General features: G+C 39.3%; 1 protein-coding gene across 1 annotated transcript in view; it reads right to left on the bottom strand.

Annotated features, from left to right (window-relative positions):
* Nucleotides 1–3735: 3735 nt before the first annotated feature.
* Nucleotides 3736–26564, bottom strand: part of LOC101108100 (cysteine sulfinic acid decarboxylase-like) — a 61106-nt gene continuing 38277 nt past the window's right edge. The window contains exons 2-3 of the mRNA XM_042243503.2: nucleotides 5357–5557; nucleotides 3736–4703 (exon numbers count right to left, since the gene is read on the bottom strand). Coding sequence (XP_042099437.1) covers nucleotides 3846–4703; nucleotides 5357–5557 — 1059 coding nt within the window. The 3' untranslated portion in view covers nucleotides 3736–3845. The remainder of the gene's footprint in view (nucleotides 4704–5356; nucleotides 5558–26564) is intronic.

The following is a 26564-nucleotide window of genomic DNA, read 5'->3' as shown; positions in this document are numbered from 1 at the left end:
TCGTGGGGCTCCACTGGAAATTCTCAAGCATCTACCCCCAAACCAGAAGCTGTCTCTTATCATTTCATGACTTTCACCGACTCCTCTGACATTAACAGGGGGCTATTTTCATTCCAATCCCAAAGAAAGGCAATGCCAAAGAATGCTCAAACTACCGCACAATTGTACTCATCTCACATGCTAGTAAAGTAATGCTCAAAATTCTCCAAGCCAGGATTCAGCAATACATGAACCGTGAACTTCCTGATGTTCAAGCTGGTTTTAGATAAGGCAGAGGAACCAGAGATCAAATTGCCAACATCCGCTGTATCATGGAAAAAGCAAGAGAGTTCCAGAAAAACATCGATTTCTGCTTTATTGACTATGCCAAAGCCTTTGACTGTGTGCATCACAATAAACTGTGGAAAATTCTGAAAGAGATGGGAATACCAGACCACCTGACCTACCTCTTGAGAAACCTATATGCAGGTCAGGAAGCAACAGTTAGAACTGGACATGGAACAACAGACTGGTTCCAAATAGGAAAAGGTGTATGTCAAGGCTGTATATTGTCACCCTGCTTATTTAACTTATATGCAGAGTACATCATGAGAAACGCTGGACTGGAAGAAACACAAGCTGGAATCAAGATTGCCAGGAGAAATATCAATAACCTCAGATATGCAGATGACACTATTCTTATGGCAGAAAGTGAAGAGAAACTCAAAAGCCTCTTGATGAAAGTGAAAGAGGAGAGTGAAAAAGTTGGCTTAAAGCTCAACATTCAGAAAATGAAGATCATGGCATCCGGTCCCATCACTTCATGGGAAATAGACGGGGAAACAGGAAACAGTGTCAGACTTTATTTTTGGGGGCTCCAAAATCACTACAGATGGTGACTGCAGCCATGAAATTAAAAGATGCTTACTCCTTGGAAGAAAAGTTATGACCAACCTAGATAGCATATTCAAAAGCAGGGACATTACTTTGCCGACTAAGGTCCGTCTAGTCAAGGCTATGGTTTTTCCTGTGGTCATGTAGGGATGTGAGAGTTGGACTGTGAAGAAGGCTGAGCATCAAAGAATTGATGCTTTTGAACTGTGGTGTTGGAGAAGACTCTTGAGAGTCCCTTGGACTGCAAGGAGATCCAGCCAGTCCATTCTGAAGGAGGTCAATCCTGGGATTTCTTTGGAGGGAATGATGCTAAAGCTGAAACTCCAGTACTTTGGCCACCTCATGCGAAGAGTTGACTCTTTGGAAAAGACTCTGATGTTGGGAGGGATTGGGGGCAGTAGGAGAAAGGGACGACCGAAGATGAGATGACTGGATGGCATCACAGACTCGATGGACATGAGTCTGAGTGAACTCCGGGAGATGGTGATGAACAGGGAGGCCTGGTGTGCTGCGATTCACGGGGTCGCAAAGAGTCGGACATCACTAAACGACTGAACTGAACTGATCCCCGACCGGAGAAGGAGATGGCACCCCACTCCAGTACTCTTGCCTGGATAATTCCATGGACAGAGGAGCCTGGTAGGCTGTGATCCATGGAGTCGTGAAGAATCGGACACGACTGAGCGACTTCCCTTTCACTTTTCACTTTCATGCATTGGAGAAGGAAATGGCGACCCACTCCAGTTTTCTTGCCTGGAGAATCCCAGGGACAGGGGAGCCTGGTGGGCTGCCATCTATGGGGTCACACAGAGTCGGACACGACTGAAGTGACTTAGTATTTAGTATCCCCGACCAACTTTCTCTGGAAAAGGTTAACTTAGAGCTCCAATTAATAGTCTCCTGCATATAAAAGGTGTGTCTCAGCTCAAACCCCTCTGATGGCTCTCTGACTTGCCTGACAGGTTTCCCTGGACTTTTACAACTACACATGTGATTTTTTACAGCCCCTCAACTGTGAAAGGCACAGGAAACCAAAAACATAGAGACTTTCAAAGAGTTAAAAGCTATTAGAATAGTGCTGGTGTAAGATTTCACTGTTGAGCCAATGCTTGCTGCCAAGTTCCCATATCCTTTATCCACTGTGCACCTGGGAGTGCATTAGTTAACATAGTTGGAATGTAAGAAAAACAAGTGTAGCCTTGAAATTAACCATATCAGATCTTTGAACTAATTGGTTCTTTCTTGTAACTCACTGCACCTTTAATCTGTGAGAAATGTAACTCTGTTTGGCATTTTCTGAGGCTGACATATAATAGAAATACAAAGAAAAAACACTTTGTGGGAAAATAAGTTTTCTGGTTGAGCAGCCTTTATCAAAAGAGGGTCATAAAATGTTCACAGGCCTCCAAGGCCAGAAGATAATGTACACAACATCATTTGTGGGAAAGGTTTGCAGAAAAACATCCTGGTTTTGATAAGGGCAAAACTGCTGGAATGTTTGGGCTGACTCTGTACGACCTTGCATCTTTCATTTCCCTCTATGTAAAAGTTAAGGTATAAAAGTCCTTTTTGAAAATAAAAGAAATGGGCCTTGCTCACCAAAGAAGCTTGGTCACCCCATGTCTCTCTTTTTTTTTCTTTCTCTCTCTTACTCTCTCTTTCAGGCTAGTTCCCATCTGGAACACAGGGGTCCACCATGTCTACTTATTTGCCTGGGTTTCTAAGACCTGGACAGGAAGGCGCCCTGCATCTTCACTCCCTTGGGAGACCGGGAGGACATCTGTGGCCTTACATAGATGGTGCAAGTCTCTTGTCTCGAGACTTTATTGATTTTCTGTGTAAACCAAGGAACATCAGCCTCTTTCTCTCCTCTATTTCCTTATCTGCAACATTTTTCTTTATCTCTCTCTCTCTAAATTATTTGCCAACACCAACGCCGTTTCTCCTTTGGGTTCCCCTGGATCCTGCGGGTGCTGGACCCCGATAACCCTGGTTATTTAACTTATATGCAGAGCACATCATGTGAAATGCCGGGCTGGATGGAGCACAAGCTGGAGTCAAGATTGCTGGGAGAGAAATACCAGTAGCCTCAGAAATGCAGGTGACACTACCCTTAAGGCAGTTCACCAGACTCCTCTGTCTATGAGATTTTTCAGGCAACAATACTGGAGTAGATTATCATTTCCTCTTCTAGGAGAATCTTCCTGACCCAAGGATTGAACCCATGTCTCCTGTCTCTTGTATTGTAGTCAGATTCTTTATCTGCTGAGCTGTTTCAAATAATCAAGTTTTAAAAGCAAATACAAGTTCACTTAGAAACACACCTGAATTTCCTAGCTTGTCATTTCAAATATTTTATTTTATTTTTTTATGGCTGAAAATTTAACTTTTATTATTTTCCTATTTTTAATAAATGCAATAGATATTCATTATATCATAAAAGCAGGGAGCACAAAAAGCATAAAGAAGTTAATTTTCAAACTGCTTACAATCCCATCCCAGGTAAAACTATTAATATTCTGGCATATTCCATCTCATCAGTCTTTTCCTATGTATTTTTGAATACAGGTCAGATATTACCATATATACAGTCATATACAGCTTTTTCAACATAACATTGCATTAAAATTATTTTTCTCCCATCTATAAAAGTCCTCTTTGTAAACACAATTTAAATGGCAGAGCAATATTCTACCATATAGATATCCTACCATTTATTTAAACATCCTCTTAATATCAAATATTGGGTTGGCCAAAAAGTTCATTTGGGTGTTTCTGTAAGATGTTATGAGGAAAAACCAGAACCAACTTTTTGGCCAGCCCGAAATTTACAGGCAAGCTAGTGGGTCAAAGCACAGAAAAATGAAGACGCTTTGTTTCCTAGAGTTTCTTCTTGGAGAACGCAGGGAGGAGATACAGGGAGATGGCGAGGGTGGGGGGAGGGGTCCAGGCCAGCAGCGAGATGGAGCGACTCAGAGATCCTGGCCCAGCTGTTCCAGCTGGTTCAGCAGGAAGTCCATATCAGCCCGTGTCAGTGCAGGGTTGGCCACGACCATGCGGAAGAAGTTGCTCCGGGTACCATGGGGCTGGTAGCCAATCATCATGGAACCCTTCCTCACCATGCGCTCCTTGAGGATTGGGGCTACCTTAGACAGCCTTTCACTGTAATCTGGACTCTCCTTCTTCCCCTGCAGGCTGGGGGGCACGAACCAGAAACACACGTTGACAAATTCAGGCTCCATGACCAACTCAAATCCCTCCCGCTTCTTCAGCTCCTCCACCAGGTACCGGGCAAGGGCAAAGGCCTGGTCCACACGGCGCTGCAGCCCCTGCCCTCCCTGTGCCTTCCACATGAGCCACAGCTTCAGACAGTCCACACGCCGGCCACACTGCACCACCTTGTCTCCCCTGTCCAGAGCCACGTGGTAGAACTTGTCCTGCTGGAAGAGGTAGCTGGCCTGGGACCCGTGACAGCGCTTGAGCAGGTTCGAGGTGTCCCGGAGAAGAAGAGCTGAGCACTGCTGGCTTGTGCAGAGGAGCTTGTGGGGATTCCAGGCCACGGAGTCAGCCCTCTGGATGCCAGCCAGGAGATGTCTATGTGTCTGTGACAGCAGGACGCTCCCACCCCAGGCAGCGTCCACATGCAGCCACAGCCCGTGATGCTGGCACACATCCGCGATTGCCTCCAGGGGGTCAAAGGCCCCAGGCACTGTGGTACCAGAGGTGGCACTGACCAGGAATGGCACAGCGCCCTGTGGCAAAAATGAAGAGGGAGCCACCCAGAGCCTGGCGCCGAGCTCTAGGAACTCTTCACAGGCCTGACCTGGGCCCTGGTAACCTCAAATATTTTAAATTAATAGGTAATGGTATTACATCCATATGGTATTACATCCTCTCTCATATGGATGCCTTACACATTGCTTTTACTCTTAAAAATGTGTTGTAACTCTAAAATTTGGCTTGCCACTGCCCTAGAGAAGAGTATCCTGAATCCTTAGCCTAATACACAAAATTCTCTGGACTAGTCAGTCTTAGGTGACATCTTGCAGAACTCCAGTTCACCATGCTCCCATGTACTGTAGGCTTATGGGACAGTACTTTTCTCAGATTCTCTCTGTATAACCTAGTTAGCACCTACATGTTTTTCAAGAATTAGAGTAGAGATACCATCTTCCCTGGGAAACTTCCTTTACACCCATCAAAGACATGTCCCTAACATGTCTATGGATATGTGGATATCCTAAATGGATAATTATGTGGAACAGTTAATTAGGAGATTCTCTTCTTTGACAAGTGTTGGAAAAGCAAAGGTCTGGTATTTTAACTTCTGAAAAAGTATGGACATGAAAACTTCCTGATATCCCTTTCTCCCCCAATTCTTCAGACAATCCATGAAAGGAAATGATTTGGCTTTTAATTATGCCCTTCAGAAACAGTATTCCTCCCACAACCCATCACTTTTGGTGTCCACTGTGATAAATACCAAGTCTGAGAGGAGGGGAGGCTGGCACCAAGACAGACAGGAAGTCTGTGGGACCTGCCGCCTTAGACCCGTCCAGATAGGTGGCCGACTACTCATCTCTTTCAAGGCAGCTGTGCATTGAATTTCCTTGGCTCTCTGGCTTTGCTCATTTTCTGTATAAGCAGGTTCTTTATTCCTGCACAATCCCAGACAATTTGCTAACTGTTAAAAAAAAAACAGAAAAGAAATGGGTAATTATTGATTTTTTAATGGTGGATAGCTGTTGTGACTTTTCCTTCTAATAACATTTCTGTTTCACTTTAAGAGAGAAGCTGAAATAGCAGGCTAATCTCACCCTTTTAAAACTGCACTTCATTCCTCTAAAAACATTTAGTGGCATTTGAGGGTTGCATGTTTCTTATCTTGACAAATATTCTCAACCAAGTCCTTTGAGAATGAACAAAAATAGGTAGAAGAAGCAAAAGAGTGTATATTTTTAACTTGTGTGAGGGACCTTCTGTTTTATTCACTGGTTACCTCCCAAGTGTCTGCATAGTGAAGATAAAGGCATCTGAAATCCAAATGAAAGTGTTTACTCTGATCTTAGCTCCTCAAGATAGTCAATAGACTCTAAGAGGTTTTGAAGATACAGATGGCGTATTTGGGTAAAAACTAAATCAATGTCTTTTTGAACTATGAGTCCAAACTTCAGAAAATCATGTGTAGATAATATTAGGTTTTAGAAATGAAAAAAAAATGGCTTTTTAGTTACAACCATCATTTCTTTCTTGTTGGCTCAATATATATGGTTTAGAATCACAAAAGTTGAGCTGTTGGCTAGGTTCTTCATTTATTCCATCTTGGGCAGCAGAAGTAACTCTCTGAGGCTCTTGTGTGCAAAAGCAGGGCTGCTTAGATTTTCTATAACACAAAGAGGTGATGAGGAGTAAATAAAATATTGTGGATGAAAAGATTTTGAAATCTGTAAACTAAGGCTCTTTTCTCCTGTTGTCATTCAGGTTAGTTGTCTCCTTGATGTGCCTTGCCAATGTCAATCATCAGAGGCATGAGCAGAGAAAGTAAGCAGTTCTGTAGGATAGCCAGAAGGAAAAACAATAATATGTCCTTATCTCTGCTGCATTGCTCCCTTCTTCCAGCCAATTCCTATGAGCTGAATAAAGGCTGAGGCCATATCTTATTCCTTAGCATCTTTGTGTCTTGAGAGTCTAGAATATAATTTAATCAGGTCCACCAAATATCTACATGAGCTACTTTAGCCTATTCAGTACAATATTCTACTCAATGACCTAATAATAAATGCTGTTTGTACAGATTTTCTCAACCTTATTTCACTTGATTGTCATCATAACTCTGTGAAGTGGTTAAAGTAGGTAGAATTTAAATGGTCACATTACATATGAGATATCTGAGGCTCATAAAATCTAAAGGGCTTAGCAAGATCACACAGTTAGCATCAGCATAGCTGAGCCTAGAGTAGGAATCTTCTGGTTCTAGTTTTGGAGCTGATTTTTTATGCCACACTCTATAGGGTGCAGTTAACAAACTCTGCATTAAAGCATATTTTGGGGTTTGGTAATAGAATGAAAATCTTGAATAATGTGTTTGTGATCTTTATTGAAGATTCATGGGTGAATGTGTAATATAAAAATACAATTAAAATACATATAAAAATACAATTTTTCTTTTTCAGTCTTCCTCTCTGGAGGTTAACATGAATAAAGTGATAGTTTGTGTAAGTGGATAAGAAAAAGAGAAGGATACAGGAGTGAATATTTTTCTGTAGTCTGTGGTCAGGCTTATTTATAATGCCTAGGCCTGGTTCCTTTGTTTAAAAAGGTGTTCTTAGATTTCAGCCAGCTGGGCCATCTGTCAAATTTCCCCAAATCTGGACCTCGGGGAATAGATATCCTGGCCATTATAAACAGTGCTGCAATGAATATTGGGGTACATGTGTCTCTTTCAATTCTGGTTTCCTCGGTGTGTATGCCCAGCAGTGGGATTGCTGGGTCATAAGGCAGTTCTATTTCCGGTTTTTAAAGGAATCTCCACACTGTTCTCCATAGTGGCTGTACTAGTCTGCATTCCCACCAACAGTGTAAGAGGATTCCCTTTCTCCACACCCTCTCCAGTATTTATCGCTTGTAGACTTTTGGATTGCAGCCATTCTGACTGGTGTGAAATGGTACTTCATTGTGGTCTTGATTTGCATTTCTCTGATAATGAGTGATGTTGACCATCTTTTCATGTGTTTGTTAGCCATCCGTATGTCTTCTTTGGAGAAATGTCTGTTTAGTTCTTTGGCCCATTTTTTTGATTGGGTCATTTATTTTTCTGGAGTTGAGTTGCATAAGTTGCTTGTATATTTTTGAGATTAGTTCTTTGTCAGTTGCTTCGTTTGCTATTATTTTCTCCCATTCTGAAGGTTGTCTTTTCACCTTGCTTACTGTTTGCAGATGACATGATCCTCTACATAGAAAATCCTAAAGACTCCACCAGAAAATTACTAGAGCTAATCAATGAATATAGTAAACTTGCAGGATATAAAATTAACACGCAGAAATGCCTTGCATTCCTATACACTAATAATGAGAAAGTAGAAAAGGAAATTAAGGAAACAATTCCATTCATCATTGCAACGAAAAGAATAAAATACTTAGGAATATACCTACCTAAAGAAACTAAAGACTTATATATAGAAAAATTATAAAACACTGATGAAAGAAATCAAAGAGGACACTAATAGATGGAGAAATATACCATGTTCATGGATCAATATAGTGAAAATGAGTATACTACCCAAAGCAATCTACAGATTCAATGCAATCCCTATCAAGCTACCAGCGGTATTTTTCACAGAGCTAGAACAAATAATTTCAAGATTTGTACGGAAATACAAAAAACCTCGAATAGCCAAAGCAATCTTGCGAAAGAAGAATGGAACTGGAGGAATCAACCTGCCTGACTTCAGGCTCTACTACAAAGCCACAGTCATCAAGACAGTACGGTACTGGCACAAAGATAGAAATATAGATCAGTGGAACAAAATAGAAAGCCTAGACATAAATCCACACACCTATGGACACCTTATCTTTGACAAAGGAGGCAAGAATATACAATGGATTAAAGACAATCTCTTTAACAAGTGGTGCTGGGAAAACTGGTCAACCACTTGTAAAAGAATGAAACTAGATCACTTTCTAACACCATACACAAACATAAACTCAAAATGGATTAAAGGTCTAAACGTAAGACCAGAAACTATAAAACTCCTAGAGGAGAACATAGGCAAAACTCTCTCTGACATAAATCTCAGCAGGATCCTCTATGATCCACCTCCCAGAATACTGGAAATAAAAGCAAAAATAAACAAATGGGATCTAATTAAAATTAAAAGCTTCTGCACAACAAAGGAATCTACTACTTCTTTTTAATTTCTATCATGCACTTTTCCAAATTAAATGTCCATCAACAGATGAATGGATACAGAAAATATGATATATATGTTAATATACATATTTCATTGTGTGTGTATATATATATATACACACACACAATGGAATATTACTCAGTCATGAAATGAATGAAATAATGCCATTTGCAGCTATATGAATGGACCTAGAGATTATCATACTATGTGAAGTAAGCCAGATGGAGAAAGACAAACATCATAGGATATCACTTATATGTGTAGTTTTTTTAAAAAAATGATACAATTGAACTTATTTACAAAGCAGAAATAGACCCATAGACATAGAAACCAAACTTATGGTTACCAAAGGGGAAAGGGGTGGGCAAGGAGAAATTAGAAGGTTGCACACTGCTAGATCACCAACAGGAATCATTGTATAGCACAAGGAACTATACTCAATATTTTGTAATATCCCATAAGGGAAAAGAATATAACTAAATCACTTTGCTATACACCTAAAACTAACATACCTTTGTAAATAAACTATATTTCAATAAAAAGTTTGGAAAATACAATATAATGCAACTTTCATCTTACTTCAAATTTAATTTGCTTATATTGTTGGTGAATATATATATGATTTTATGATATCAGAACTTTTACTCCACTTTTTTCTATGAGGAACTAATAATAGTCAAGGAGAGTCAGTAATAAGTTTGTGGTCACACAGCTAGAAAGGGACTACATTGGGATAGATGATAGCTGTCAATACCGAGCTTGGTGTTTCCCTTTTCCTTTCTTCTTTAGTTTTCTTCTCCCTCCTTTTAACTTCAAATCAGGTTGAATTTATCCTGAAGAATGCCTAGATTTTCTCTTTGACTTCTTCAGTTCAGTCACTCAGTCATGTCTGACTTTTTGCAACCCCATGAACTACAGCATGCCAGGCCTCCCTGTCCATCACCAACTCCCAGAGTTTACTCAAACTCATGTCCATTGAGTTGGTGATGCCATCCAACCACCTCACCCTCTGTTGTCCCCTTCTCCTCCCACCTTCAATCTTTCTCAGCACAAGGGTCTTTACAAATGAGTCAGCTCTTCGCATCAGGTGGCCAAAATATTGGAGTTTCATCTTCAACATCAGTCCTTCCAATGAACAGTCATGACTGATTTCCTTTAGGATGGACTGGTTGGATTTCCTTGCAGTCCAAGGGACTCTCAAGTCTTCTCCAACACCGCAGTTCAAAAGCATCAATTCTTCGGTGCTCAGCTTTCTTTATAGTCCAACTCTCACATCCATACATGACTACTGGAAAAACCATAGCCTTGACTAGATGGACCTTTGTTGGCAAAATAATGTCTCTGCTTTTTAATATGCTGTCTATGTTGGTCATAACTTTTCTTCCATGGAGTAAGCATCTTTTAATTTCATAGCTGCAGTCACCATCTCCAGTGATTTTGGAGCCCCCCAAAATAAAGTCTGTCACTGTTTCCACTGTTTCCCCATCATCATGAATGATGAAGTCACAGACCTTGAACATCAAAATTTGCTTGAGACTTCTCACTAATAAAAAATGTTCTTCCACCCCTGGAGGAGGGAAAGATGGCGGAGGAATAGGACAGGAAGACCACTTTCTCCCTCACAAATTCCTCAAAAGAACATTTCAACGCCAAGCAAACTCCACAAAACAACTTCTGTAGGCTGGCAGAGGACATCAGGCAACCAGAAAAGCAGACCATTGTCTTCAAAAACAGATTTTTAATCTTTGCTCTTAGATTTTTGTTGTCAATTTTGTACATTTAAAAACCCAAACTTCACTACCCAAGTTTACCTGAGAGCAAGATTACTGGCTTGATCACTCTCTCCTCCTCTGGACTCTCCTTTTTCTCCACCAGGTGGCCTCTGTCTCTTTTCTCCCCCATCTCTTCTCTATCCAACTCTGTGAATCTCTGTGTGTTCCAGACGGTGGAGAACACCTAAGGAACTGGTTACTGGCAGGATTTGTCTCTCTCCTACTCATTCCTCTCTCTTATCCTCCTGGTCACCTCTGTCTACTTCCTCCCTCTCCTCTGCCCCGTATAACTCTGTAAATACCTCTGAGCGGTCCAGACTATAGAGCGCACATAAGGAAGTGACTACTGGCTAGCTTGCTCTCTCCTCTTTTGATCTCACCGCATCTCATTCCAGTTACCTCTAACTACCCCTCCATCTTCTCTTCTCCTTGTAACTCAGTGAAACTCTCTGAGTATCCCTCAATGTGGAGAAACTTTTCATCTTTAACCTAGATGTTTTATCATCGGTGCTGTATAGATGGAGAAGTCTAGAGGCTACTGTAAAAATAAAACTGAAAACCAGAAGCAGGAGGCTTAAATTCAAAGCCTGAAAACATTAGAGAACTCTTGAATTCAGGGAACATTAAGCAATAGGAGCTCATCAAATGCCTTCATACCTACACCGAAACCAAGCTCCACCCAAGGGCCAACAAGTTCCAAAACAAGACATACCACGCAAATTCTCCAGCAACACAGGAACACTCCCCTGAGCTTCAATATACAGGCAGCTCAAAATTATCCCAAAACCTTTGATGTCTCATAACCCATTACAGGTCACTCCACTGCACTCCAGAGAGAAGAAACCCAGCTCCACCCGCCAAAACTCCAACACAAGCCTCCCTAACCAGGAAACCTTGACAAGCCACTGATAGAACCCCACCCAAAGTGAGGAAGCTCCATAATAAAGAGAACTCCACAAATTACCAGGATATAAAAAGGCCACCCCAAACGCAGCAATATAACCAAGATGAAGAGACAGAGGAATACTCAGCAGGTAAAGGAACAGGAGAGTTGCCCACCAAACCAAACAAAAGAGGAAGAAGTAGGGAATCTACCAGAGAAGGAATTCCGAATATTGATAGTGAAAATGATCCAAAATCCTGAAATCAAAATGGAATCACAGATAAATAGTCTAGAGACAAGGATTGAGAAGATGCAAGAAAGGTTTAACAAGGACCTAGAAGAAATAAAAAAGAGTCAAAATATAATGAATAATGCAATACATGAGATCAGAAACACTCTGGAGGCAACAAATAGTAGAATAACGGAGGCAGAAGATAGGATTAGTGAAATAGAAGATAGAATGGTAGAAATAAATGAACCAGAGAGGAAACAAGAAAAACGAATTAAAAGAAATGAGGACAATCTCAGAGACCTCCAGGACAATATGAAACGCTCCAACATTCGAATTATAGGAGTCCCAGAAGAAGAAGACAGAAAGAAAGATCATGAGAAAATCCTTGAGGAGATAATAGTTGAAAACTTCCCTAAAATGGGGAAGGAAAGAATCACCCAAGTCCAAGAAACACAGAGATAAACCCAAGGCGAAATAGGATAAACCCAAGGCGAAACACCCCAAGACACATATTAATCAAATTAACAAAGATCAAACACAAAGAACAAATATTAAAAGCAGCAAGGGAAAACAACAAATAACACACAAGGGGATTCCCATAAGGATAATAGCTGATCTTTCAATAGAAACTCTTCAGGCCAGGAGGGAATGGCAAGACATACTTAAAGTGATGAAAGACAATAACCTACAGCCCAGATTACTGTACCTAGCAAGGATCTCATTCAGATACGAAGGAGAAATCAAAAGCTTTACAGACAAGCAAAAGCTGAGAGAATTCAGCACCACCAAACCAGCTCTCCAACAAATTCTAAAGGATATTCTCTAGACAGGAAACACGAAAGGGTGTATAAACCCAAACCCAAAACAATAAAGGAAATGGTAACGGAATCATACATATCAATAATTACCTTAAACGTAAATGGGTTGAACGCCCCAACCAAAAGACAAAGACTGGCCGAATGGATACAAAAACAAGACCCCTCTATATGCTGCTTACAAGAGACCCACCTCAAAACAAGGGACACATACAGACTGAAAGTGAAGGGCTGGAAAAGATATACCACGCAAATAGAGACCAAAAGAAAGCAGGAGTGGCAATACTCATATCCGATAAAATAGACTTTAAAACAAAGGCTGTGAAAAGAGACAAAGAAGGCCACTACATAATGATCAAAGGAACAATCCAAGAAGAAGATATAACAATTATAAATATATATGCACCCAATATAGGAGCACCACAATATGTAAGACAAATGCTAACAAGTATGAAAGGGGAAATCAACAATAACACAATAATAGTGGGAGATTTTAATACCCCACTCACACCTATGGACAGATCAACTGAACAGAAAATTAACAAAGAAATGCAAACTTTAAATGATACATTAGATCAGTTAGACCTAATTGATATCTATAGGACATTTCACCCCAAAACAATGAATTTCACCTTTTTTTCAAATACTCATGGAAACTTCTCCAGGATAGATCACATCCTGGGCCATAAATCTAAACTTGATAAATTCAAAAAAATCGAAATCATTCCAAGCATCTTTTCTGACCATAATGCATTAAGATTAGATCTCAATTACAGGAGAAAAACTATTAAAAATTCCAACATATGGAGGTTGAACAACACACTTCTGAATAACCAACAAATCACAGAAGAAATCAAAAAAAAATCAAAATATGCATACAAACTATGAAAATGAAAACACCACGACCCAAAACCTGTGGGACACTATAAAAGCAGTGCTAAGAGGAAAGTTCATAGCAATACAGGCATACCTCAAGAAACAAGGAAAAAGTCAAATAAATAACCTAACTCTACAACTAAAGCAACTAGAAAAGGAAGAATTGGAGAACCCCAGAGTTAGTAGAAGGAAAGAAATCTTAAAAATTAGGGCAGAAATAAATGCAAAAGAAACAAAAGAGACCATAGCAAAAATCAACAAAGCCAAAAGCTGGTTCTTTGAAAGGATAAATAAAATTGACAAACCATTAGCCAGACTCATCAAGAAGCAAAGAGAGAAAAATCAAATCAATAAAATTAGAAATGAAAATGGAGAGATCACAACAGACAACACAGAAATACAAAGGATCATAAGAGACTACTATCAGCAGTTGTATGCCAATAAAATGGACAACGTGGAAGAAATGGACAAATTCTTAGAAAAGTGCAATTTTCCAAAACTGAACCAGGAAGAAATAGAAAATCTTAACAGACCCATCACAAGCATGGAAATTGAAACTGTAATCAGAAATCTTCCAGCAAACAAAAGCCCAGGTCCAGACGGCTTCACAGCTGAATTCTACCAAAAATTTCGAGAAGAGCTAACACCTATCCTCCTCAAACTCTTCCAGAAAATTGCAGAGGAAGGTAAACGTCCAAACTCATTCTATGAGGCCACCATTACCCTAATACCAAAACCTGACAAAGATGTCACAAAAAAAGAAAACTACAGGCCAATATCACTGATGAACATAGATGCAAAAATCCTCAACAAAATTCTAGCAATCAGAATCCAACAACACATTAAAAAGATCATACACCATGACCAAGTGGGCTTTATCCCAGGGATGCAAGGATTCTTCAATATCCACAAATCAATCAATGTAATTCACCACATTAACAAATTGAAAAATAAAGACCATATGATTATCTCAATAGATGCAGAGAAGGCCTTTGACAAAATTCAACATCCATTTATGATAAAAACTCTCCAGAAAGCAGGAATAGAAGGAACATACCTCAACATAATCAAAGCTATCTATGACAAACCCACAGCAAACATTATCCTCAATGGTGAAAAATTGAAAGCATTTCCCCTAAAGTCAGGAACAAGACAAGGGTGTCCACTTTCACCGCTACTATTCAACATAGTTCTGGAAGTTTTGGCCACAGCAATCAGACCAGAAAAAGAAATAAAAGGAATCCAAATTGGAAAAGAAGTAGAACTCTCACTGTTTGCAGATGACATGATCCTCTACATGGAAAACCCTAAAGACTCCACCACGAAATTACTAGAGCTAATCAATGAATATAGTAAAGTTGCAGGATATAAAATCAACACACAGAAATCCCTTGCATTCCTATACACGAATAATGAGAAAGTAGAAAAGAAATTAAGGAAACAATTCCATTCATCATTGCAACGAAAAGAATAAAATACTTAGGAATATATCTACCTAAAGAAACTAAAGACCTATATATAGAAAACTATAAAACACTGATGAAAGAAATCAAAGAGGACACTAATAGATGGAGAAATATACCATGTTCATGGATTGGAAGAATCAATATAGTGAAAATGAGTGTACTACCCAAAGCAATTTACAAATTCAATGCAATCCCTATCAAGCTACCAGCCACATTTTTCACAGAACTAGAACAAATAATTTCAAGATTTGTATGGAAATACAAATAACCTCGAATAGCCAAAGCAGTCTTGAGAAAGAAGAATGGAACTGGAGGAATCAACTTGCCTGACTTCAGGCTCTACTACAAAGCCACAGTCATCAAGACAGTATGGTACTGGCACAAAGACAGACATATAGATCAATGGAACAAAATAGAAAGCCCAGAGATAAATCCACACACCTATGGACACCTTATCTTTGACAAAGGAGGCAAGAATATACAATGGAGTAAAGACAATCTCTTTAACAAGTGGTGCTGGGAAAACTGGTCAACCACTTGTAAAAGAATGAAACTAGATCACTTTCTAACACCGCACACAAAAATAAACTCAAAATGGATTAAAGATCTAAATGTAAGACCAGAAACTATAAAACTCCTAGAGGAGAACATAGGCAAAACACTCTCAGACATAAATCACAGCAGGATCCTCTATGATCCACCTCCCAGAATTCTGGAAATAAAAGCAAAAATAAACAAATGGGATCTAATTAAAATTAAAAGCTTCTGCACAACAAAGGAAAATATAAGCAAGGTGAAAAGACAGCCTTCCGAATGGGAGAAAATAATAGCAAATGAAGCAACTGACAAACAACTAATCTCAAAAATATACAAGCAACTTATGCAGCTCAATTCCAGAGAAATAAACGACCCAGTCAAAAAATGGGCCAAAGAACTAAATAGACATTTCTCCAAAGAAGACATACGAATGGCTAACAAACACATGAAAAGATGCTCAACATCACTCATTATCAGAGAAATGCAAATCAAAACCACAATGAGGTACCACTTCACACCAGTCAGAATGTCTACGATCCAAAAATCCGCAAGCAATAAATGCTGGAGAGGGTGTGGAGAAAAGGGAACCCTCCTACACTGTTGGTGGGAATGCAAACTAGTACAGCCACTATGGAGAACAGTGTGGAGATTCCTTAAAAAATTGCAAATAGAACTACCTTATGACCCAGTAATCCCACTGCTGGGCATACACACCAAGGAAACCAGAATGGAAAGAGACACATGTACCCCAATGTTCATCGCAGCACTGTTTATAATAGCCAGGACATGGAAACAACCTAGATGTCCATCAGCAGATGAATGGATAAGAAAGCTGTGGTACATATACACAATGGAGTATTACTCAGCCGTTAAAAAGAATTCATTTGAATCAGTTCTGATGGGATGGATGAAACTGGAGCCGATTATACAGAGTGAAGTAAGCCAGAAAGAAAAACACCAATACAGTATACTAACACATATATATGGAATTTAGGAAGATGGCAATGACGACCCTGTATGCAAGACAGGAAAAAAGACACAGATGTGTATAGCGGACTTTTGGACTCAGAGGGAGAGGGAGAGGGTGGGATGATTTGGGAGAATGGCATTCTAACATGTATACTATCATGTAAGAATTGAATCGCCAGTCTATGTCTGACGCAGGATACAGCATGCTTGGGGCTGGTGCATGGGGATGACCCAGAGAGATGTTATGGGGAGGGAGGTGGGAGGGGGTTCATGTTTGGGAACGCATGTAAGAATTAAAGATTATAAAATTTAAAAAATAAAAAACTAAAAAAAAAAAAAAACGAAATAAAGTAAAAAAAAAAAAATGTTCTTCCTCCCCTGCTTGAAGAGTTTGATCTCTCTAACTTAAGGAAACAGTAATCAATTATTACTTATTAAAAGTCTATTAAAAGTGGTAAAAATTTATTTTCTAAATTTATTTTTTATTTTGTAAAAATTTATTTTCCATCCTTTAGTAATGACCTATCAATAACTGAAAAACCCAAAAGGAGTTTTTTTTTTACACTGAAATGGAGTTGATGTATAATATTATATTACAGGTGTACAATACAGTGATTCACAATTTTTAAAGGAAAGACTCCAATTAAAGTTATTATAAAACATTTGTTGCATTCCCTATGGTGTACAATATATCCTTGTAGCTTAATTTACACAAAGTATCTTGTACCTTTTAAATCCTCTATTCTTATATTGCCCCTTCCCCTCCTCTCTTCCCCTACCCCTACCTCTCTCCCCACTGGTGACAACTAGTTTGTTTTCTATATCTGTAACTCTGCTTCTTTTTTGTTATACTCACTAGTTTACAATATTTTTAGTGTTTATCAACAGGTGAAGGAATAAAGATTGTTATAGACAACGGAATACTATTCAGCCATAAAAATCGATGAAACTTTGCCGTTTTCAGCAAAACGAACAGACTTGAAGGACCTTGCATTAAGTGAAATAAGTCAAACAAAGACAAATACTGTTTGATATCATTTATATGTTATTTTAAGGGTTTTCACCACTTTTTATTTCTTTTCATTTCTTTGCTTTGTCGTTCATAGGTCTCATGTGAGAATTAAGTAATTTTTGTTTTTATTTTTTATTTTCCATTATGGTTCATTGTAAAATACTGAATATATTAATAGCAGGTCCCAAGAAGGACCTGCTCTTTGCATGCTCAGTTGCTCAGTCCTGTCCAACTTTTTGTGACCCCCATGGACTGTGGTCTACCAGATTCCTCTGTCCATGGATTTCTCCAGGCAACAATACTGGAGTGGGTTGCCATTTTCTTCTACAGGGGGTCTTCCAGACTGAGGATTGAGCCCATGTCTCCTGCATTGGTCAGTGGGTTCTCTACCACATTTATATGTTGAATCTAAAAAATACAACTAGTAAATATAACAAAAAAGAAGCAGACTCACAGATATAGGGACCAAAAGGAGTTTTGATCAGATGCCATTTGCTCTACACCAGGGAAATCCTTTTCATCCAGGACTATTTCTTAACAGCCCAGAACTGAGAGCAGTGAGTGACTGATGAATATTTGTGATTAAGTAATATAACTTTCAATGTTTTGGGGGTAGGAGACCACAAATAATGAAATCTTGGAACTCAGCTTGATTTTTTAGTGTTGGCATAACTTTATTCTGCTTTTGGACATGTGAAGTCATGATGAAAAGGCATCTGCTCGCTTTAACAGGATGAAGGAATGGTGGGATACAGGTCTTGGGCTAGGAGTCCTGACATGGATGTCTGGTCTTTTATGCTTGTGAGACTTGAGCAGATTACTTAATCTCCCTAAACTGTAAAGTGGGGATAATAGCATGTGCTTTTCCTACTGTATTGCTGATCCTGCTCACAGGACCAATTGTCTCCCTGTTCACACTGTCCGCACTGTTCCCTGAACCCAGGGTAGGCAAGGCATGAGCTAAGAGACTGGAAGGAGACTCAAGGAGCCATAGGAACTGCAGATACATTTATTCTCTCCTGGCTGGCATGGCAGCCATAATACAGCATCTCTCCTGGCTGACTCAGCAACCATAGCAGCAGTCACAACATAATCACAATGGAGCCACAACATAACCTCATATAACACAAACATGGTGTCACTCCGATATAGCCCAAAGCAGCAGCAGCCAGGGCTTTCACGGTGATGCTCATGCAGGTGAACTGTACACAGCAGTCCGCAGCCAAGCGGGTACCTTGTGATGCACATACACAGGGCTACAAATGATCTCAGTCATTGCATCACTGTGCAAAGTCACTGTTTACAGAACATGGAGCAAGAGGACATGAGAACATGGGGTGAGAGCATGACTGGCACCATCCTGTCAATTTCCCCACACCCACCTCACAAAGTTACTATGAAGGTGAATTGAGCTTCACTTTTGTCTAGCACTCAATCATTAATTTTTCCACAAACATCTCTTAAGATTATAATTTATCATAGGCATGGTCCTATTCTACATTCCTTGGGTTACACAACTAAATAAGTCATAGAGTTCATAGTTTACATGAATATAAGAAATACTGCAGTCTTGGGCAAGTTACAAAGTCTCTTCTCTCATTTTCAAAAATGGAATGTTAACAGATACCTCCTGTTTATTTCTTGAGACTATTATGATAATGGACAGAAAGAGCTGGGCAAAATGCCTATCAAAAATTATTTTATTATCAATATCAATGTTTTAGAGAGAAAATATTAAGCAAAGGGAGTTAATCTTACTTTGTAGAAGGTGTGGTCAGAATACCACTCTTAAGTGGCCCTCAAGCTGAGTCTTAAAAATGGCTCAGTTGGGTAGAGATGGGGAGAAGGCATTAGGAATTAAGAGGATGGATGTGGTTGTGTGCAGTGTAGACCTCTTTGATGAGTTCATTCATGTAGAAGATAAAAGATAGTGACCATGTGGTATGAATATATGATCAAATTCACCCACCGTGCTCTACCATACCAAGCTGGGAGCTCTGTCTTCTAGGATTCTACATTCATGATTGCTATCATGTCACATGTTACCTTTGGGAACTCTATTAATGCATATACCCCCCATCTAGATCCCAGGCCCTTAAGAGAGCAGGGTCTAGGTTTAACCCATATTTGTATTCCTAACTAGCATAGGCGGAGAAGGCAATGGCACCCCACTCCAGTACTCTTGCCTGGAAAATCCCATGGATGGAGGAGCCTGGTAGGCTGCAGTCCATGGGGTCGCTACGAGTCGGACATGACTGAGTGAATTCCCTTTCACTTTTCACTTTCATGCACTGGAGAAAGAAATGGCAACCCACTCCAGTTTTCTTGCCTGGAGAATCCCAGGGATGGGGGAGCCTGGTGGGCTGCCATCTATGGGGTCGCACGGGGTCTCACAGAGTCGAACACGACTGAAGTGACTTAGCAACTAGAATAGGACCTGGCACATAGAGTAAATAAGTGTATATTAAAGAAATGCAGCTCTGAGAGTTGGTGATGGACAGGGAAGCCTAGTGTGTTACAGTCCATGGGGCCGCAAAGAGTTGGACACAACTGAGCAACTGAACTGAACTGAAACAACTGCAGTAAGTGCTATAATCTCATACAGAACAATGTTAACGTGCAGAGAAGCAGGGAGCCACAGACTCTTCTGGGAGTGCTGTCAAAGTCTTCATAAGCTGAAATGTCCATAAGGATCAGACCAGGATTTTTGAGTTTATCCTACTAGGCCACCATTTTCAGAGAAGTTTTCTTAGGCAGTATGTGACTTGATCCATGATGCCTCAGGATCAGCAGTTTGTCCTCTGAAGCTTTGGAATGAAAGTTTCTACAGCTTCTGATTTGTTAACATTACCAAGGTTATAAAAATCTGGTCTGTCTGGGCTGGACATCTTAGCTGGACTAAATATAATTTCTAACCCCTAAACCAGAACACATAGTCTGACAAGTGTACTTTTGGGAAATAGAATAGGATACTTGAAATGGCAACTGTCTTGGAAAATCTCTGTAACCTCTGGTTGCCTAATACGCATAGCCTATTACTGCTTTGTGTTTATGAAACTAGGGGGCTCAGCTTGTGATGACGGGGGTATGAGGGACGTTCAAGAGGAAGGAGATATATGTATATTTATAGCTGATTCACATTGCTCTACAGCAGAAACTAACACAACACAGTAAAGAAATTACACTCCAATTAAAAAAAAATGTTTTAAAAGAAAATATGTAAACTACTCAGGGACCCATAGGTGATAGTCTGTGGTTGATAAAACTGGAGGTGAGTAGAATTCAGTGAGATTCTATAGAGGTGTGGAATATCAACAAAAAGTGGGTGTCGTAGGAAGAGGAAATGGAAGATATACAGTACTTGAAATTACATGCCTCAGAGAAGTCTCTACACATGGACATCATCAGATGGCCAACACCAAAATCAGATTGGTTATATCCTTTGCAGCCAAAGATGGAGAAACTTTATACAGTCAGCAAAAACAAGACCAGGAGCTGACTGTGGCTCAGATCATGAACTCCTTATTGCCAAATTCAGACTTAAATTGAAGAAAGTAGACCATTCAGACCATTCAGGTATGACCTAAGCCAAATTCCTAATGACTATACAATGGAATTGATTTAAGGAACTAGATCTGATAGACAAAGTACCTGATGAACTATGGACGGAGGTTCATGACATCGTACAGGAGACAGGGATCAAGACTATCCCCAAGAAAAAGAAATGAAAAAAAGCAAAATGGCTGTCTGAGGAGGCCTTACAAATGGCTATGAAAACACAAGATGGGAAAGGCAAAGGAGAAAAGAAAAGATATACCTATTTGAATGCAGAGTTCCAAAGAATAGCAAGGAGAGATAAGAAAGCCTTCCTCTACCTGAGATTTTTAATCTTTGCTGTTTGGTATTTGTTATCAATTTTGTACCTTTAAGAATCCAATCTTAAGTACCTATTTTTACTTAAGAGTGTGATTACTGGCTTGATTGTTCTCTCCCCTTCTGACTCTCCTTTTTCTCCCCAGGTCACCTCTATCTCCTCCCTCCCCCTTCTCTTCTCTGCTTAACTCTGTGAATCTCTTTGGGTGTCCCAGGATGTGGAGAACACTTAGGGAACTGATTACTGGATCTGTCTCTCTCTTTTTGACTCCCCTGCCTCTCCTCCTGGTCTCCTCCATCTCCTTCCTCCCTCTTCTCTTCTCTGTGTAATTCTGTAAACCTCTCTGAGTGTTCCAGAGTGTAAAGAGCAAATAGGGGATTGATTACTGGCTAGACTGCTCTCTCTCCTTTTGATTCCCCCTTCCTCCTCCTGGTCACCTATATCTCCCACCTCCCTCTTCTCTTCTCCATGTAACTCAGAACCTCTCTGGGTGTCCCTCACTGTGGAGAATCTTTACACTATTAACCTAGATGTTTTATCATCAGTGTTGTATGGATGGAGAAGTCTTGAGGCTACTGTAAGAATAAGACTGAAAGCCAGAAGCAGGAGGCTTAAATCCAAAACTTGAGAACACCAGAAAAATCCTGACTCCAGGGAACATTAATTGACAAAAGCTCATCCAAAAACCTCCATACCTACACTGAAACCAAGCTCCATCCAAGAGCCAACAAGTTTCAGAGCAAGGCATACCAAGTTAATTCTGCAACAACTTAGGAACATAACCCTGAGCATTAAAATACAGGCGGCCAAAAGTCACACCAAACCCATAGACACCTCAAAACTCATTACTGGACATTTCATTGCACTCCAGAGAGAAGAGATCCAGCTCCACCCACAGAACACCAATGCAAGCTTCCCTAAGCAGGAAACCTTGACAAGCCACTTATCCAACCCCACCCACAGGGAGGAACCTCCACAATAAAGAGAAACCACAAACTTACAGCATACAGAAAGGCCACCCAAACACAGAAACCTAAACAAGATGAAAAGACAGAGAAGTATTCAGCAGGTAAAGGAACATTAAAGCCCACCAAACCAAACCAAAGAGGAGGAGATAGAGTATACCTGGAAAAGAATTCAGAATACTGATAGTAAAAATTATCAAAAATTTTGAAAACAAAATGGAGTTACAGATAAATAGTCTGGAGACAAGGATTGAGAAGATGCAAGAAAAGTTTAACAAGGACCTAGAAGAAATAAAAGAAGAGTCAATGAATAATGCATAATGCAATAACTGAGATCAAAAGCACTCTAGAGGAAATCAACTGTAGAATAACTGAGGCAGAAGATACGATAAGTGAAATAGAAGATAGAATGGTGGAAATAAATGAAGCAGAAAGGGAAAAAGAAAAAAAGAATTAAAAGAAATGAGGACAATCTCAGAGACCTCTGGGACAACATCAAATGCCCCAACATTCGAATCATAGGAGTTCCAGAAGAAGACAAAAAGAAAGACCATGAGAGAATACTTGAGGAGATAATAGTTGAAAACTTCCCTAAAATGGGGAAGGAAAGAATCACCCAGTCCAAGAAACCCAGAGAGTCCCAAACAGGATAAACACAAGGCAAAACACCCTAAGACACATATTAATCAAATTAATGAAGATCAAACACAAAGAACAAATATTAAAAGCAGCAAGGGGAAAACAACAAATAACACACAAGGGGATTCCCATAAGGATAACAGCTGATCTTTCAATAGAAACTCTTCAAGCCAGAAGGGAATGGCAGGACATACTTAAAGTGATGAAAGAGAAAAATCTACAACCCAGATTACTGTACCCAGCAAGGATCTCATTCAAATATGAAGGAGAAATCAAAAGCTTCACAGGCAAGCAAAAGCTGGGAGAATTCAGCAACACCAAACCAGCTCTCCAACAAACGCTAAAGGATCTTCTCTAGATTCGAAACCAAAACAACAAAGTAGATGGCAACAGGATCATACTTATCAATAATTGCTTTAAATGTAAATGGGTTGAAGCCCCAACCAAAAGACAAAGACGGTCTGAATGGATAGAAAAACAAGACCCCTATATATGCTGTCTACAAGAGACCCACCTCAAAACAAGGGACACATACAGACTGAAAGTGAAGGGCTGGAAAAAGATATTTCACGCAAATAGAGACCAAAAGAAAAGCAGGAGTAGCAATACTCATATCAGATAAAACACATTGTGAAATAAAGTCTGTGAAAAAAGACAAAGAAGGACACTACATAATGATCAAAGGATCAATCCAAGAAGAAGATATAACAATTATAATTATATATGCACCCAACATAGGAGCACTGCAATATTTAAGGCAAATGCTAACAAGTATGAAAGGGGAAATTAACAGTAACACAATAATAGTGGGAGACTTTAATACCCCACTCACACCTATGGATAGATCAGCTAAACAGAAAATTAGCAAGGAAACACAAACTTTAAATGATACAATGGACCAGTTAGATCTAATTGATATCTACAGGACATTTTACCCTAAAACAATGAATTTCACCCTTTTCTCAAGTTCACATGGAACTTTCTCCAGGATAAATCACATCCTGAACCATAAATCTAGCTTTGGTAAATTCAAAAAAAAAATTTGAAATCATCTCAAGCATCTTTTCTACTCACAATGCAGTAACATTGGATGTCAACTACAGGGGGAAAAAAAATCTATGAAAAATACAAACATACGGAAGCTGAACAACACACTTCTGAATAATCAACAAATCACAGAAGAAATCAAAATATGCATAGAAATGAATGAAAATGAAAACACAACCCCAAACCTATGGGATTCAGTAAAAGCAGTGCTAAGGGGGAAGTTCATAGCAACACAAGCCTACCTCAAGAAACAGGAGAAAAATCAAGTAAATAACCTAACTCTACACCTAAAGCAACTAGAAAAATAAGAAATGAACCCCAGGGTTAGTAGAAGGAAAGAAATCATAAAAATTAGAGCAGAAATAAAAGGAAAAGAAACAAAGGAGAGCACAGCAAAACAAAGCTAAAAGCTGGTTCTTTGAGAAGCTAAATAAAATAGACAAACCATTAGCCAGATTCATCAAGAAACAAAGGGAGAAAAATCAAATCAACAAAATTAGAAATGAAAATGAAGAAATTACAACAGACAACACAGAAATACAACGGATCATATGACTACTATAAGCAACTATATGAAAATAAAATGGACAACTTGGAAAAAATGGACAAATTCTTAGAAAAGTAAAACTTTCCAAAACTGAACCAGGAAGAAATAGAAAATCTTAACAGACACATCACAAGCACAGAAATCAAAACTGTAATCAGAAATCTTCCAACAAACAAAAACCCAGGACCAGATGGCTTCATAGCTGAATTCTACCAAAAATTTAGAGAAGAGCTAACACCTATCCTACTCAAACTTTTCCAGAAAATTGCAGAGGAAGGTAAACTTCCAAACTCATTCTATGAGGCCATCATCACCCTAATACCAAAACCAGACAATGATGCCACAAAAAAATGAAAACTACAGGCCAATATCACTGATGAACATAGATGCAAAAATCCTTAAGAAAATTCTAGCAAACAGAATCCAACAACATATTAAAAAGACCATACATCGTGACCAAGTGGGCTTTATCCCAGGGATGCAAGGATTCTCCAATATTTGCAAATCAATCAATGTGATACACCACATTAACAAACTGAAAGATAAAATCCATATGATTATCTCAATAGATGCAGATAAAGCCTTTGACAAAATTCAACATCAATTTATGATAAAAAAAAAAGAGCCTCTGGAAAGCAGGAATAGAAGGAACATACCTCAACATAATAAAACCACATATGATAAACCCACAACATTATCCTCTATGGTGAAAAAATGAAAGCATGTCCCCTAAAGTCAGGAACAAGACAAGGGTGCCCACTCTCACCACTACTATTCAACATAGTTTTGGAAGTTTTAGCCGCAGCAATCAGAGAATAAAAAGAAATAAAAGGAATCCAGATTGGAAAAGAAGAAGTAAAACTCTCACTGTTTGCAGATGACATGATCCTCTACGTAGAAAACCCTAAAGAAACTCCACCAGAAAATTACTAGAGATAATCAATGAATACAGTAAAGTTGCAGGGTATAAAATTAACACTCAGAAATCCCTTGCATTCCTATACACTAACAATGAGAAAACAGAGAGAGAAATTAAGGAAACAATTGCACTCACCATTGCAATGAAAAGAAGAAAATACTTAAGAATATATTACCTAAAGAAACTAAAGACCTATATATAGAAAAGTATAAAAAACTGGTGAAAGAAATCATAGAGGACACTAATAGATGGAGAAATATACCATGTTTATGGATTGGAAGAATTAACATAGTGAAAATGAGTATACTAATCAAAGCAATCTATAGATTCAATGCAATCCCTATCAAGCTACCACTGGTATTTTTCAGAGAACTAGAACAAATAATTTCACAATTTGTATGGAAATACAAAAAACCTCAATAGCCAAAACAATCTTGAGAAAGAAGAATGGAACAGGAGGAATCAACCTGTCTGACGTCAGACTATACTACAAAGCTACAGTCATCAAGACAGTATGGTACTGACACAAAGACAGAAATATCGATCGATGGAACAAAATAGAAAGCCCAGAGATAAATCCACACATCTATGGACACCTTGAATGTGTCTAAGCAACAGTTAGAACTGGACATGGAACAACAGACTGGTTCCAAATAGGAAAAGGAGTACGTCGAGGCTGTATATTGTCACCCTGCTTATTTAACTCATATGCAGAGTATATCATGAGAAACGCTGGGCTGGAAGAAGCAGAAGCTGGAATCAAGATTGCTGGGAGAAATATCAATAACCTCAGATATGCAGATGACACCACCCTTATGGCAGAAAGTGAAGAGGAACTCAAAAGCCTCTTGATGAAAGTGAAAGAGGAGAGTGAAAAAGTTGGCTTAAAACTCAACATTCAGAAAACGAAGATCATGGCATCCGGTCCCATCACTTCATGGGAAATAGATGGGGAAACAGTGTCAGGCTTCATTTTTTGGGGCTCCAGAATCACTGCAGATGGTGATTGTAGCCATGAAATTAAAAGACGCTTACTCCTTGGAAGGAAAGTTATGACTAAGCTAGATAGCATATTAAAAAGCAGAGACATTACTTTGCCAACAAAGGTCCTTCTAATCAAAGCAATGGCTTTTCCAGCAGTCATGTATGGATGTGAGAGTTGGACTATAAAGAAAGCTGAGTGCTGAAGAATTGATGCTTTTGAACTGTGGTGTTGGAGAAGACTCTT

Source organism: Ovis aries, chromosome 1, assembly GCF_016772045.2.
Source record: "Ovis aries strain OAR_USU_Benz2616 breed Rambouillet chromosome 1, ARS-UI_Ramb_v3.0, whole genome shotgun sequence".
NCBI classification, from domain to species: Eukaryota; Metazoa; Chordata; class Mammalia; order Artiodactyla; family Bovidae; genus Ovis; species Ovis aries.
The sequence above is the reverse complement of the archived record's forward strand: the minus strand, read 5'-3'. Positions and strand labels throughout refer to the sequence as shown.